This window comes from Melospiza georgiana, chromosome 13, assembly GCF_028018845.1.
Source record: "Melospiza georgiana isolate bMelGeo1 chromosome 13, bMelGeo1.pri, whole genome shotgun sequence".
In the NCBI taxonomy this organism is placed as follows: Eukaryota; Metazoa; Chordata; class Aves; order Passeriformes; family Passerellidae; genus Melospiza; species Melospiza georgiana.
Window position 1 is genome coordinate 20,375,260 of NC_080442.1, and position 13,775 is coordinate 20,389,034.

Sequence of the window (13,775 nt, forward strand, 5' to 3'; positions counted from 1 at the left end):
GTAAAGTGGTGTGCTCATGCATCAGAAAATGGACAGATAAACATTTTTGGGGGGTTTATGGCCAGTTTAGGCAGCTACTGCAGAGTGTCTGCGTTACCAAGTCAGGAGGAACCTGCCGTAAGATTTGCCAAATGTTCCCTAACATAGTAAGACTGACTTAATTTCTCTGCTGGCTCCGATTCTCACTGTCATTATCTCTGAATGAAGAGCGCTGCAATATTAGATTATACTTTATTAATCACAAGAGAAATTTCCCCAAATGTTAATGTGATGCGGGGGGTGTGATGACAAACACCCTCACAGCCGTGATGGATCTGCAGAAGGGCAGAACCCCGGGGGTCAGGGTGGTGGTCGGGGCATCTGTGACCATTTCCCCCTTCCTCCGAACTCCCTCTGTGCCGGGACTGCTCCGAAAGGGCACCGAGGCAGGCGGAGGAAGCTGATGGGGGGCAGGCTCCTGCCCGGCCGCGGGCTCTGGGGGCGAAGGGGGGCCAGAGCGGCAGCACAGCGCCCAGGGGCGGCACCGAGGGCAGCAGAACGGAGCCCAGCCGGCCCGGCACGGCACGGAGCGCTCGGGCTGCCCCAGGGTGCGCTCACACCGCGCCGTCATCGGCATCAGAGGGGCTCGGGAGCCGTGATTGCCGTGCTCCGAGCGGGGACGGCCGCGGGTCTGGGGAGCCCCCGGAGCAGGGACACGCACAGACACCCCGCACGGGTGGGCGTAGACGGGCAGGGACCCCGCAGACCCCCGCACACGGACAGGGACCCCGCAGACCCCCGCACACAGACACAGACCCCGCAGCCCCCCGCAGCCCCCCGCAGCCCCCCGCACACAGACCCCGCAGCCCCCCGCAGCCCCCCGCACACAGACACAGACCCCGCAGCCCCCCGCACACCGACCCTACAGCCCCCCGCAGCCCCCCGCCCACCGATACCCCCGCCCGCCGCTCCCCGCACCCACCTGCGGGCGGACGCGCCGCCCCCCGCGCAGCGCCGGGCACCGGCACCAACGATCGGCACCGGCACCGGGCATTCGGCACTCGGCACCGATACCGGCACGGCACAGGGCACGGGGCAGCGGCACCGGACACCGGCACGGGCACCGGCGGCAGGTACCGGGCGGGGTGCGCACCCCACCATCCCCACCGCGGCCGGGGGCGGCGGCGGCGGCGGCAGAGGGATGGCCGGGGCTCGGCGGGGCGCGGGGGACGCCAGTCCCGGCCGGAGCGGGGCAGAGCCGCCTCCCGGGTCTCCCCCCGGTCCGAGGGGCCCCCACGGAAGGGGCCGTGGGCAGCTCACGGGCAGGGAGCGGCACCGTGACCGCTTTTGGGAGGGGCTGGGAGCAAAGCGGGCACTGACCGCGGGTCCAGGGGCGGCGGGGTCCCCATGGAGGGCTCGGAGGGATGGATGGGGAAGGGCCGGGAGGCTTGTGCCCTCTCCAGGGGCGCTCTGGGGGCACCGGCTGCTCCGGGCTCCAGGAGCACTCCGAGGAGCGAGGCAGGGAGCGGGGGCAGCAGGAGCGGTGGCAGCGGGGTCAGACGGGCGGCAGAAGCAGGGGGCGGTAGAAACACAACAGACAGCATGACTGTGGCTGCTTCTGCTCCCCTCCGGCAGTGAGGAGGCAGAGATCCCGGCTCCAGCCCAGGAAAGCCATCAGGGCAGTTCACGCAGTCTCCGGTGGGCTCCGCGCTGGGGCCCCCCAGACACAGCGGGCCGGTGGAGACCGTCAGAAGCTCCCTGATCTCCTGGGGAACCCAAGCATCCATCCGGGCAGCTGCTGCTCGAGGTGGGGGACACGGCCACAGGGACAGGGGGACGCGGGGCAGTGCCCAGAGCTTGGCACGCCGGGATGGCAGGGGCAGAGCAGTGGGCTCACCTCTTCCCCGGGGTTCCCCCACAGGCAGCACTGCCATCGCCCAGGGGAAGCGGCAGCAGCTGCCATGGATGAAGGGACGGAGCTGGAGCTGGGGGGCCACTCCCTGCTGAAGGCCGTGTGGCTGGGCCGGCTGCGCCTGACCCGGCTGCTGCTCGAGGGCGGCGCCTACATCAACGAGAGCAACGACAAGGGCGAGACCGCGCTCATGGTGGCCTGCATCACCACGCACGTGGACCAGCAGAGCAGCCACAAGGCCAAGATGGTGAAGTACCTGCTGGACAACAGAGCCGACCCCAACATCCAGGACAAGTCTGGCAAGACGGCGCTGATGCACGCCTGCATCCGCGGGGCTGGGGGGGACGTGGTGTCCCTGCTGCTGGACAGCGGGGCAGACCCCAGCCTCGAGGACCACTCGGGAGCCTCAGCGCTGGTCCACGCCATCAACGCCGAGGACAAGGCTGTGCTGCAGCGCCTGCTGAATGCCTGCAGAGCCAAGGGGAAGGAGGTGATCATCATCACCATGGACACATCAGCCTCCGGCACCAAGACCGCCAAGCAGTACCTGAACGTTGCGCCGGCGCTGGAGTTCAAGGAGAAGGCTCCCCTCGAGGAAAGCGCAGCCCCCTCCAGTGCCCACCTGAAAAGTGCCGTCTCAGCGCCTTCCCCTGGCGAGAAGGAGAGCAGCGCTCTCACCCCGCACCCTTGTCACCCTGGGGACCCTGAGCCCCCCTCCCCGGGCCGGCGAGCTGGCGCTGCCCGCAGAGCCCAGCTGCCCCGGCTGAAGCGGCTGCGCTCGGAGCCCTGGGGTCTGGTGGCACCCTCGGTGCTGGCGGCCTCCAGTCACCGCGACGACACGCGGCCCTGCGCCGACAGCGAGGTCATCACGGGCATCGGCGACCTCTCGCTCTGCAAGAAGCCCTCCCTCGCCCGCAGCAGCAGCAGCAGCAAGGGAAGGGACCCCTCCCTCTTCCCGCCAGTGGATGAGCAGGCACCGGGGCCGCTGGCACGGAAAGCCGCCCACGAGAAGAGCCCGGGCGCCCACCCGTGCCTGTCGCGGAGCGCCACGCTCCCGGAGGAGCCGGAGAGCAGCGGCTCGGCCGCCAGCTCCGCCGCAAGGACGGACGCTCCCCTCTGGCGGAGGCCGGGCACCGAACACAACGGGGAGCCGGCGGTCGGCGAGGCGGGGAAGGCGCCGTCCGAGAGGCGCAGGCTGAGCGGGTCGCAGCTGGCCCTGCCGGACGGCGGCGGTGACTCGCCCTGCGGCAGCACCGGCACATCGCCCAGCGCCGGCCGCCGCCGGCCGCCCGGCCCGCTGGAGCGGCGAGGGTCGGGAACCCTGCTGCTGGACCACATCTCGCACGCCAGGCCAGGATACCTGCCCCCCCTGAACGTGAACCCCAACCCCCCGATCCCTGACATCGGCTCCAGCAAAGCCCCCTCCCCGCTGGCCGCTGCGCTGAAGCCGCTGGTGCCCCTCACGCCCGGCTCGCCCCGGCGGGGCGATCTGAGGGCCCACAGGAAGCTCCTCCGCAGGCATTCCATGCAGGCCGAGCAGATGCGGCACCTCTCCGATTTTGAGGAGGTCGTGGCGCAGTAGCCGTGCCCCGTTTGCTCACAGGGAGGTGGCCAGGGCCGTGCTGGCCCCGCAGAGACGGGACGGGTCCCACAGAGTGGGCGCTGGCTCCGGGGACACTTTGGTGGCCAGGGGGCTCAGCCCTGAGCCCGGGGGCTGAATCGGGCGCGGGCTGATCGGGAGATCGATCCCGCACCGTCCTAGATCGCCAAGCTCCGTGCCAAGGATCCCACCTGCAGTTCACTTATTCCTCACTAGTTGCAATCCGCTTTTCTTACATTCTGCTCGTTCTCTCACCGAATCCCGGCCCGGAGCCCCCGGCGGTGATCTCTGGGGCCGAGGCGTTCGTGAAGTGCCTTCCAGGAGGGAAAGGGGCTCAGGACGAGGGGACTCGAGGGGCGGAACCCCGGTGCGGCCACGGACCGTGTCGGTGCTCTCCCGGAGCGGGAGAGGGAGACAGCGCTCCACCTCCGGTATTCCCGGAGCTCCGGCGGCTCGGCGCACCCGGCACCGCTGCAGCCCCGTGGGCTGCGGGCCGGGACGGGCTTGCCTCGTCTCTGAAGCGTCTGAACCTCAGGGGCTCATTCCCCGCCACGCCGAGGAGCTCTGAATCCAGGAAGCGCTGGATGTCCCCCCGAGCAGGATGGTGCCAGCCCGGCCGCACGGGAGCCTCTGCCAGCGGCGGGGAGCCGGGATGCCAACCCGCCGAGGGTGACACGGGCTGAGCCCGGCGCTTCATCCCGCCGGGACGGCCGCAGGCACGGCGCCAGAGCCGAGACCCCGCGGGCCCCCCGCCGCTCCCCACGCACGCTGTGCCGGCCGAGAGCCGCGGCTCCCGCAGCCTCCATCGCCCCACGATCGCGGTTATTCACGGGCTGCGTGCGCGCAGGGGGCAGGGCAGGTGCTGGGGTGGCCCTGCGGACACTCGTGCGCCGGTTTTGCACTGCACTAATAAAGCGCTCAGCTTTGGACCGAGGCTGCTCTCGCGTGGAGCCGGCACCAGCCGCCCGCACGGGGCCCGGGAGTGCCGCGGGGACCGCCGGGGCTCCCGGAGTGCCCGGCCCCGACACGCCGGGGGGCCCCAGGGCCGGCGGAACGATCCCGGGCTCCCCGCGGGTGCCCGCCCCGGGGCCGGAGGTGCCGCCCCGCTCCGCCCCGCCCCGTTCCGCTCCGCCCCGCTCCGCCCCGCCCCGTTCCGCTCCGCCCCGCCCCGCCCCGCCCCGCCCCGCTCCGCCCCGCCCCGTTCCGCTCCGCCCCGCCCCGCCCCGCCCCGCTCCGCCCCGCCCCGTTCCGCCCCGCCCCGTTCCGCCCCGTTCCGCTCGCAGCGGAAGCGCCACGTCAGGGGGGCGGCGCGGGGGCGGTGCCGGGTTGCGGGTGCCGGTGCCGGGCTCGGTGCGGGGCCGGAGCCGGGTTGCGGGTGCCGGTGCCGGGCTCGGTGCGGGGCCGGTGCCGGGTTGCGGGTGGCGGGCTCGGTGCGGGGCCGGTGCCGGGCTCGGTGCGGGTGCCGGTGCCGGGTTGCGGGGCCGGTGCCGGGCTCGGTGCGGGGCCGGTGCCGGGTTGCGGGTGCCGGTGCCGGGCTCGGTGCGGGTGGCGATGCCGGGCGCGGTGCGGACGCTGTGCCTGGCCGCGCTGCTGGGCGCGCTGCGGGCCGGCGGCACGGAGCTGACGCTGGAGCTGCCCGACAGCGCCCAGCGCTGCTTCCACCAGGAGCTGGAGAGCGGCGTCAAGTTCACCCTCGACTATCAGGTACTACCCTGCCTGTACCTTCCTGCAGCCCTGCATGCTCCGTGCCTGCACCCCCTGCCCGGGCCCCTCCGCCCCGTTTGTGCCCCATCCCTGTGCCCCTGCCCGTGTGCCTGCCCGTGCCCCGGTGCCCCCTTGCCCACAGCCCTGCCGTGTGTGCGCTGTTGTCTCTGCCCGTGCCACCTGCCCGTGCCTCTCCCACACTCCCATCCTGTGCCCTGCAGAGCCCCAGGCAGGGCTGCAGTTCCACCCCAGCTCCCTCCATGCTGCACTAGGAGTTGTTCCCAGCCCCAGCTCCATGCCTGGCAGTGCCCACCTGAGAGCCAGGCCTGGGATGTGCCCACACCAGCCATGGACCTGACCTCCCTGACCTGGGTCATGAGGGCTGTCCCTGTCTCCAGGACCCCACTTGAGCCATGGGCACCCCAGCTGAGTTGCTGGCACCGTGGTGCACAACTTCCCTGGGGCTCCCCTGGCTGGGCCCCATCCCATGGGCATGGTGCCCGCTGGCCTCTCACAGAGCTGTGGGGCTGGGCAGGGGCAGGGGGCCCTTGCCACCGTCGCTGGGCGTGTGCCACCATCGGAGATGCGTCTCCTGCACAGGTGATCAGCGGAGGGCACTATGATGTGGACTGCTACGTGGAGGACCCCAACGGCAAGACCATCTACCAGGAGACCAAGAAGCAGTACGACAGCTTCTCGCACCACACCGAGGCCAAGGGTGTCTACACCTTCTGCTTCAGCAACGAGTTCTCCACCTTCTCCCACAAAATCGTCTACTTCGACTTCCAGGTGGGCGACGAGCCGCCCATCCTGCCCGACATGAACAACCGCGTCACTGCCCTGACACAGGTGGGTCCCGGGAGGGAGGCAGGAAGGGAGGCAGGGTCCTGCTGCAGCCCCAAGCAGCCTTGTGGGATGGCACTTGGGGACGTGTTCCCTTCCTCCTGCACTGGATGCAGAAGTGCCAACCGCCGGCCAACAGCCCCACCGCACACCACATCCTGTGCCCTGCCTTGCTCAGGGGGCTGTGCTGTGCGGGCTCTGGGCTCCCCTCTCTGCAGCGGCCGTGTCCATCCCACGTGAGGGAATTGCATCAGCCATTTCATCCCTGGGTGTATGCTCTGGGCTGGGCATCCGGGTGCCCTCGTGGGTACTCTGTCCCAGTGGGGAACCACCTTGCATGGGCTCTGGCAGGAACCTACCACACAAACACTGCTCTTGAGCGTCCTGGCACGGCCCTGGGCGCCCTCAGCTGAGCCGTGTCAGGAGTGACAGGGCGCTCCCGTCCTTGTCCCCAGCTGGAGTCTGCCTGTGTCACCATCCACGAGATGCTGAAGGCGGTGATCGACTCCCAGACCCACTACCGGCTGCGGGAGGCGCAGGACAGGAGCCGAGCCGAGGAGCTCAATGGCCGCGTCTCGTACTGGTCAGTGGGGGAGACCCTCATCCTCTTCGTGGTCAGCATCGGGCAGGTGGTGCTGCTCAAGAGCTTCTTCACCGAGAAGAGACCCAGCAGCGGCGGAGCTGGCACCTAGAGCTGCTGGCTGTGCCCGAGTGCAGCGGGCAGCGGGACAGACACTGCGCCTCTGATCTGTGCTGGGACAGGGGGCGACGCTGCTGAGCTGGTGACACAGCCACCCGAGGACAGGCGTCCCCAGCATCACCTCCCATTTGCCATCGTCTGGCCTACCCTGTCCCCTCGCCTGGCCAGCCTGTCCCCGTTCTCTGGCTGCACTGGGGAGCAGGGGGGACCAGCACAGCACAGCACCGGGGCACCCTCGGGACTGGGACGGGACTGGGATGGACTGGGATGGGACTGGGACTGACTGGGATGTAACTGGGACTGACTGGGACGTGACTGGGACAGGACCACGCGCTGCCCCTGAGCCCTGTGCAGCCACCAAGGGCAGGGGCAGCCCTGGCCCCCCTGGCATCCCCCAGTGCCCCCAGCCCCAGCAGAGCTGCCCGTGGGCTGGGGGGGTCTCTGTCTGCACCCCAGGTGCCCTGTGGCGGGCAGGGTGCTCCCAGCAGCGGGACACAGCACCCACAGCATCCAACAAGGGAAGGCTGTTTGCTGGGTGGCTCTGGCTCTGCCAGCTCCTCCCCTCGCAGCAGTTCTCAGGCTGGCAGCAGGCGGTGTGCCTGTACCAGGTGATATTTTCATACACCAGTCCGTGCCTGAGACTCAGCCCCCTCACACATTCCCCGCACACGTGCCAGGGAAGCCCATCCCTGCCCCAGAAGCACGGGGGACCCACAGACGCCTGGGACTGCAGCCCCTCATTCCCTGGAGCCCCACAAGACCCCTGGAGTGACTGGTGTGCTGGCCCTCCAGCCCTCAAGCAGGTGTGAGATCATTTTTCAGAGCTGAAGCAACTCCACTAGACTTTGCCACTTTCAAATAAATCCCTGCAAGCATGGCTGGCACTGCCGTTCTTGGGCACAGCCCTGCCTGCCCGCCTGCCTTGCCCCCTGGCCACACAGCTGAGCTTGCTCCTGGCACAGGACACGAGGAGGAGGACCCTGCTGGCCCCCAGCCGGAGCAGGAGCAGGAGCAGCAGCCCCGTGTGTGCCCTGTGTGAGGCTGCAGTGTCAGTGGGCCGGGATGGGGTTCCCACTGCGCAGCGGGGACTGAGGAGCCAGGGGAGCACGGGGGGCCCCGGGCAGAGCCCAGCTCGGGGGTCCCTTCCCTGGGGCTGGGGGATGCCAGGGCAGCTCTGGTGATGCTCGGGGCACAGTGAGGGGCCCGGGCAGCCTCAGGCCTGGCCCAGCAGCCCCCCCGTGCTGGCTGTGCCGGCAGCGTGGCCTTGGGCAGTGCTGCGGGCGGGAGAGCTGCCCCCGGTGCCTCCCAGCAGCCTTGGGCAGCAGCCAGCAGCTCCTGTTTGGAGCACAGCCCGCAGCAGCAGCGCCCCGGCACTGCCTCCAGCCCTGGCAGGACCAGCCCTGCGCCCTCCGTGGGGATGCACAGGGAGGGAAGCCCCCAGCCCTGGCCGGGCTGGCATGGCCCGGAATCTGCCCCGGCCTGGGGACTCCTGAGCCACCCACGGTGGGGACAGGGCAGCTGTGACCCCATGGGTCAGGGGCTGGCTCTGGGGACACCAGCTCAGCTCCCAGCGGGGGACACGGGAGGGACAAGAGGTGGCCATAGGACACTTTATTGCTGTTCGGGGCACAGAGAAGGGAGAGGGAACGGGGGCACCCCACCAGCCCCAAGCCCCCAGAGGCGCTTTGGGCGCAGGGAGAGATCAGCAGTGCCTCCATCCCCGTGGAGCTGTGCTGACCCCCCTGCCCCGCGGCCGCAGCTGGTGTCACAGGGAGCTGCGGTGGCACGAGGGCTCCCTGGCAGCCCCTCGGGGCCTGCCCAGCCCCCGGGCTGCCCGCTGGGGCGGCAGGGAGGAGGCCGAGCAGCGGAAGGAGCCCGTGGGTGGGGAGGGGGGCTGGGCCGGGGGGCCGTGCCTGCACGGGCACCCCCAGCCCCCCCGGAGCGGGATGGTGAAGAGCCCGTAGGTGATGGGGTCCAGGCACGCGTTGAAGAGGCCGAAGATGAAGAGGACGTGGGTGAGGGCCGGCGAGATCCTCTTCTCCACGGCGCGGGGGCAGAACCAGTGCCAGAGCCCCAGCAGGTAGTAGGGGGTCCAGCAGAGGATGAAGGAGGAGACGATGACCAGGCTCATCCGCAGCATGCGCAGCCGCGCCCGCGGGATGTTGTTCCTGGAGCACCGCAGCGACGCGTCCCGCGAGGAGACTGGGGGGGAAACGGGGCTGGGACGGGGCCGAGAGCCGGGGGAGAGCCGGGGGTCCCTGCAGAGCTGGGGCAGGGCGGCACGGGGTGCCTGGCACTCACAGAGGCCCGAGCCCATGCGGCGGGAGATCTCCAGCAGGATGCGGGCGTAGCAGCAGACCATGATGAGCAGGGGCAGCAGGAAGAGGCAGGCGAAGCCCACCATGTTGTAGAGGGTCTCGTGCCAGGCCCGGGGGAAGCTGCCGCGCGTGGTGCACTGCGTGAAGTTGTGCGGGGGCTGCAGGGTGATGGTGTGGAACAGGAACAGCTGCAGACGAGAGAGGTGGGGTGGGGGTGATGGGGGTTTGTGCCTCCCGAGCCAGGGAGGGCACTGGAGGCTGAAACAGGGACCCCCGACCCACAGGGACGGACCCAGCCTCGGGGGGAATGACCAGTTACCCCCCTTGTATTGAGAGGGGCCTGGGGCACCCCCAGAGCGGGCAGAGCTGGGCAAGGGGGGCGCTGCCACAGCCACTCCATCGCCAGCTCCGCGTGCCCGTCCCACAGGGCCGTCCATCCCCTCCCTCTGGGTCACACGGCGGCACCGGCCCTGGCAGCGGGCCCGGACAGTGCCACCGCACACGGGGCCGGGCAGGGTGTCACCGGAGAGCCCGGTGGGTACCTGTGGCACGGCCAGCCCCGCGCTGAGCAGCCAGGCCGCCTGCAGCATGGCGCGGTTGCGGGCGCGGGCGCGGGCGATGGCCAGCGGGCGCAGGATGGCCGCCTGCCGGTCCAGGCTGATGACCACGGTGACGAAGGCCGAGGCGTACATGGCCAGCAGGCGCAGGTACATGAGCAGGCGGCAGGCCAGGTCGCCCGCCCGCCACTGCAGCGTGATGTTCCAGACGGCGTCGAGCGGCATGACCAGCACGGTGAGCAGCAGGTCGGCGGCGGCCAGGTGCCGCAGCAGCAGGCGGATGTGCGGGCGCCGGCCGCTGCCCCGGCCGCCCACCGCCCGCAGCAGCGCCAGGTTGCAGCCGGCCGAGAGCGCGAACAGGCCGAAGGTGACGGCCACGCGCGCCTGGGCGGCCGCAGAGAAGGTGGGCAGCCGCGGGGGCTCCTCGCCCCTCTGCTCCGGGGGGCTCCAGCCGCAGCCCCACCCGGGGGCCGCCGTGCCGGGGGGCTCCGTGCTGCTGTTCCCCACCGCCGGGCCCGGCTCTGCACGGCCCCTACCTGCCACAACAGGCAGAGGGGCAGCGGCAGCCCTGAGGGGGCTCTGGGCGGGGCAGGCCGCACTCGGCACTGTGGTCCTGTCCCCCAGAGCCCCCTGCCCAGGGCCGCAGCGCCCACGTCGCGTCTCTGAGCTCACTTCCCTGTGTTCCATCCTTGCCTCGCTGCGTCCTGCTCTGCCTCCCAGCCTCCAGCAGCCCCCAAAGCCCCTCCGTGCCCCCAGAGATAACGGGGTCCCTGGCACCCAGCAGGGCAGAGGAAGACAATGGCAGCTGACCCCAACACGCCCCCACCTCAGGCCATCACTGCTGTGCCCCTCATGATCCTGCCTGGGACGGGGACCCCACCCAGCCCAACAATGAGCCTGCAGGACCAGACACCCCATTCCCCCTGCCTCACCTGCATCCAGGGAGTCCTGCCTGGCATCCCCCAGCCAGGCCATGGCAGGGCTGGTGCTCACACAGTGCCCAGGCTCTGTGCTGAGGGCTGCTGCATCTGCTCTGGGCACGAGGGGAGCGGGGCAGGTACCAGGGCAGGTACCAGGGCAGGTACTGCAGAGAGGCAGCACCTGCTGCTGCTGCAGCTGCTGAGGCGTGGGCGCCCTTGGCTGCTCGGAATGGTCCTTGACGTAGCCAGCAGCTCGGAACAGCACGGTCCTTCCCCTGCCACCCACAGCACACGGACACACACGTAAGCATGCGTGGTGCTCACATGGGAACGGACAGTGGGATGAGCCCCACATCTGTGGGAGAGAGCCCCCCAGCCCAGGGGGTGCTGCCAGCGCCCTCCAGCTCTGGCACTGCTGCTGCCAGGGCCAGGGATCAGAGCACACAAGGGCTCCTTGCATTGAGGTGCAGCATTTGGGGGGCCCAGAGACGCACAGGTCCCTCCTTCCAGCCCTGTGGCTGCCAGCTGCTCCCCCAGACTGTGCTCATCCCCATGGCAGTGTCCCCATGGCTGGAGCCCACGTCCCTTCAGCCCTGGCTGGAGAGTAGGGGCTGCAGCCTAGGGGAGGGCAGGCCAGGGGGCTGCTTTACATCTCAAAGGCTTGTCTCCTCCAGTCACGCCCTTCCTCGGCCCCAGCAGAGGATATTAACTCATTAGAGAGTCCTTTCACACTCCATGGGGTTCATTAACCCCCCGCCCTTCACCCCAGACCCCAGAGCGGGGAGGATGCTCCCCTGACACATTAGCACATGGCTGCCAGGTCCCAACACCCTCCTGCTAATGGGGACCCCAGACTTCAGGGAGCCACCAAGGGGGTGGGAGCAGAGGGTCCCCGTCACCGGCTCCTGGCCGCGTCTCCAGCCCGTGGGCTCAGGCCCACCCCCACACCGAGCTGATCCCCAAATCTGCCCCTCTCACTCTGCATGGGGGGCCCCCACAGCCCCAGAACTGCCAGGTGGGAAGACTGGACCTGGAGGGTGCTGGGGATCCTCAGCCCTTCCTGGCCGGGGGTCCGGCCCCAGGACAAGGGGAGCGCTCCTCTTGATACTCCCCCAGGCTGCTCCCCCAGCTGGCTGCCCCTCAGCCCCCAGCCCTGCAGCCCAGCGAGCAGAGCCAGGCATGGCTCTCCTGGGCATGCCAAGCCCCATTCGGTGCCCAGCTCCTGAACAGCCACACGGACACTCAGAGAGGGCACAAGGGTTTATTCACATCCAGCCGCGCCCGGCGCGTCCAGCACGGCTCCAGGCTCCCACGGGCAGCTTGTTCCTGCAGCTGCCCCAAGGGCCGCGTGTCCCCAGGCTGCAGGGCTCCAGACGGGCATCGCGGCTGCGCCAGGCCCGGGGACTCGCCCGGGTCAGTGCCAGGGCTGTGCTGGGAGCAGAGCCTCCAGCAGCGAGAGCAGGTCCTCTGCAGAGACATCCTGGGGAGAGACAGGGACAGGGTGAGCACCAGGACAAGGGGAGCAGCAGGCAGGGCTGGGGCCGTGGCAGTGACAGCCCAGCCACTGCACAAGGGACTCCATTCTGTCCCCACTAATGGGATCCCCACACACACGAGGGAGGGAAGCACCAAGAAGGATGGGGCAGGCTGGGGGACCCACCTCAGCTCCTGCACAGAGCAGGGCTCCCCTCTCCATTGCCTACCCCAGACAAGGCCGTTGTTACCCCAAAACCAGTTCCCGCACTGCCCCACACCAGGAGCACTGTGAGGCCGCCCCAAGGGTGTTGATCCCTGCCCCTCGCCAGCCCCATGTAGAGTCACCCCAGCCCCCAGCAGCACGTACCTGGGTGACTGTCCCTGTGCCCACAAACTCTGGCAGCAGCAGTCCCGTGTCCAGGACATCACCGGGGAGATCCGGGGGGGCCCCGGCCCCTGCGGGGTGGGGAGGGGTCAGCCAGGGTGACGCAGCGGAGGTGACAGCCTTGTTCAGCGCTGAGGAGGTCCCCAGCGCGGGCAGGTACGGGGGTGGCCCCCACGTCTCCGTCTGGATGTTGGAAACCACAAGAACCTCTGGAGGGGTCCCGGTTGCAGGGATGTAGGAGGGAGACCCCCAGGTCTCCATGGCGATGTTGGGACCCCCGAGTGCCTCTGGGAGGGTCCCTGCAGCAGGGGTGTAGGGCGGTGACCCCCAGGTCTCTAGGCCCAGCTCCGGAGCCCCAGGCACCTGCGGGGCCGTGCCCGCAGCAGGGCTGCAGAGCGGCGACCCCCAGGGACCCGTCCCGAGGCCGGGGGCCCCGTGCGGCTCCGGGGGCATCCCCGCCACGGCAGCAGAGCCCCAGCCCGCGGCGCCGGGCGGCGAAGCACCGCGGGGCTCCGCGTCCCGGCAGCAGCCCAGGCCCCGGGGACACAGGGGACAGTGTCGGGGGGCCGGCGCGCCGCGGCCGAGCCCCAGCAGGGCGGACAGGTGGGCGATGTAGCGCGTGGCGAGGCGCAGGGTCTCGATCTTGGTGAGGGTCTGCCCGGCGGGGGCCAGCGCGGGCGGCAGGTAGTGCCGCAGCCGCAGCAGGGCCTGCGCCAGCCGCCGCATCCGCAGCTTCTCCCGCTCGCTGGCGCTCTGCCGCGGGAGCCCCGCCGCCGCGCCGCCCCGCAGCGCCCTCCTGCCCCGGGGGCGGCTGCCGTGCCCGCGGCGGGGCCCCCGGGCCGCGGCGGGGGACGCGAGTCCGCACGAGTCGGGCGATGCCGCGGGAGAGCTGCTGCTGTAGCCGTGCGGGTCCGCGGCGCCGCGCTCGGCCCAGGCCTGCGGCGGGGCGGCGGGCAGCGTGCCGTGGGCCATGGCAGCGCCGAGGCAGGCCGGAGTGCCGGCGGCTCCGGGCGCCCGCCTTTATGCCGGCCCGGAGGTGTGAGGAGGCACCTCGGCGGCCGCAGCAGCGGCAGCACTTCAAAGGCCGGGGGGCCGGGGGGGCCCGGCGCGGCTGTGAACGCGGGGTGACGAATTTCACCCCAGAGGTGTGAAGCGGCTCGGTGCTGCCCCTCGGGCCCGCGCGGGGCGGGGGCCGGCGCTGGGACCCACCCGGGAGCTGCAGCGGGGCCTCACGGGCTCTGCCGGGGCAGCTGCAGCGGGGTCTCGGCACGGGGGGGCACGGGGTGCCCCGGGCCGCTGTGGGGCTCTCGTGGGGCTTCGGTGCGGTTTGCAGTGGGTCAGCGGTGGCGTGTGCCCGCGTCTCCCTCCGCTGCCCCTGTGG

At 70.7% G+C, this 13,775-nt stretch overlaps 4 protein-coding genes across 5 annotated transcripts; 2 read left to right on the forward strand and 2 right to left on the reverse strand.

Annotated features, from left to right (window-relative positions):
• The first annotated feature begins 1,082 nt into the window (after positions 1 to 1,082).
• ANKRD34C (ankyrin repeat domain 34C) lies at positions 1,083 to 4,537 on the forward strand. 2 transcript variants are annotated; one of them, XM_058033422.1, is made up of 3 exons: positions 1,083 to 1,112; positions 1,615 to 1,786; positions 1,901 to 4,537. In XM_058033422.1, the coding sequence occupies exon 3, from the start codon at positions 1,941 to 1,943 to the stop codon at positions 3,471 to 3,473; it is 1,533 nt and encodes a 510-aa protein (XP_057889405.1). In that variant the 5' UTR covers positions 1,083 to 1,112; positions 1,615 to 1,786; positions 1,901 to 1,940; the 3' UTR covers positions 3,474 to 4,537. The 2 variants fall into 2 exon arrangements, with proteins under 2 accessions (XP_057889405.1, XP_057889406.1); XM_058033423.1 differs by lacking the exon at positions 1,615 to 1,786.
• LOC131088791 (transmembrane emp24 domain-containing protein 3-like) lies at positions 4,144 to 6,798 on the forward strand. Its single transcript, XM_058033105.1, has 4 exons — positions 4,144 to 4,160; positions 4,775 to 5,195; positions 5,796 to 6,044; positions 6,494 to 6,798. The coding sequence occupies exons 1-4, from the start codon at positions 4,144 to 4,146 to the stop codon at positions 6,728 to 6,730; spliced, it is 924 nt and encodes a 307-aa protein (XP_057889088.1). The 3' UTR covers positions 6,731 to 6,798.
• Positions 6,799 to 8,503: 1,705 nt separating this feature from the next.
• Positions 8,504 to 10,599, reverse strand: LOC131089049 (putative gonadotropin-releasing hormone II receptor). The gene is made up of 4 exons (XM_058033560.1): positions 10,546 to 10,599; positions 9,599 to 10,149; positions 9,040 to 9,244; positions 8,504 to 8,940 (listed from the first exon to the last, which is right to left on the reverse strand). The coding sequence occupies exons 1-4, from the start codon at positions 10,586 to 10,588 to the stop codon at positions 8,504 to 8,506; spliced, it is 1,236 nt and encodes a 411-aa protein (XP_057889543.1). The 5' UTR covers positions 10,589 to 10,599.
• Positions 10,600 to 11,780: 1,181 nt separating this feature from the next.
• On the reverse strand, positions 11,781 to 13,366 carry MESP2 (mesoderm posterior bHLH transcription factor 2). The gene is made up of 2 exons (XM_058033106.1): positions 12,377 to 13,366; positions 11,781 to 12,013 (listed from the first exon to the last, which is right to left on the reverse strand). The coding sequence occupies exons 1-2, from the start codon at positions 13,364 to 13,366 to the stop codon at positions 11,948 to 11,950; spliced, it is 1,056 nt and encodes a 351-aa protein (XP_057889089.1). The 3' UTR covers positions 11,781 to 11,947.
• Positions 13,367 to 13,775: the final 409 nt, after the last annotated feature.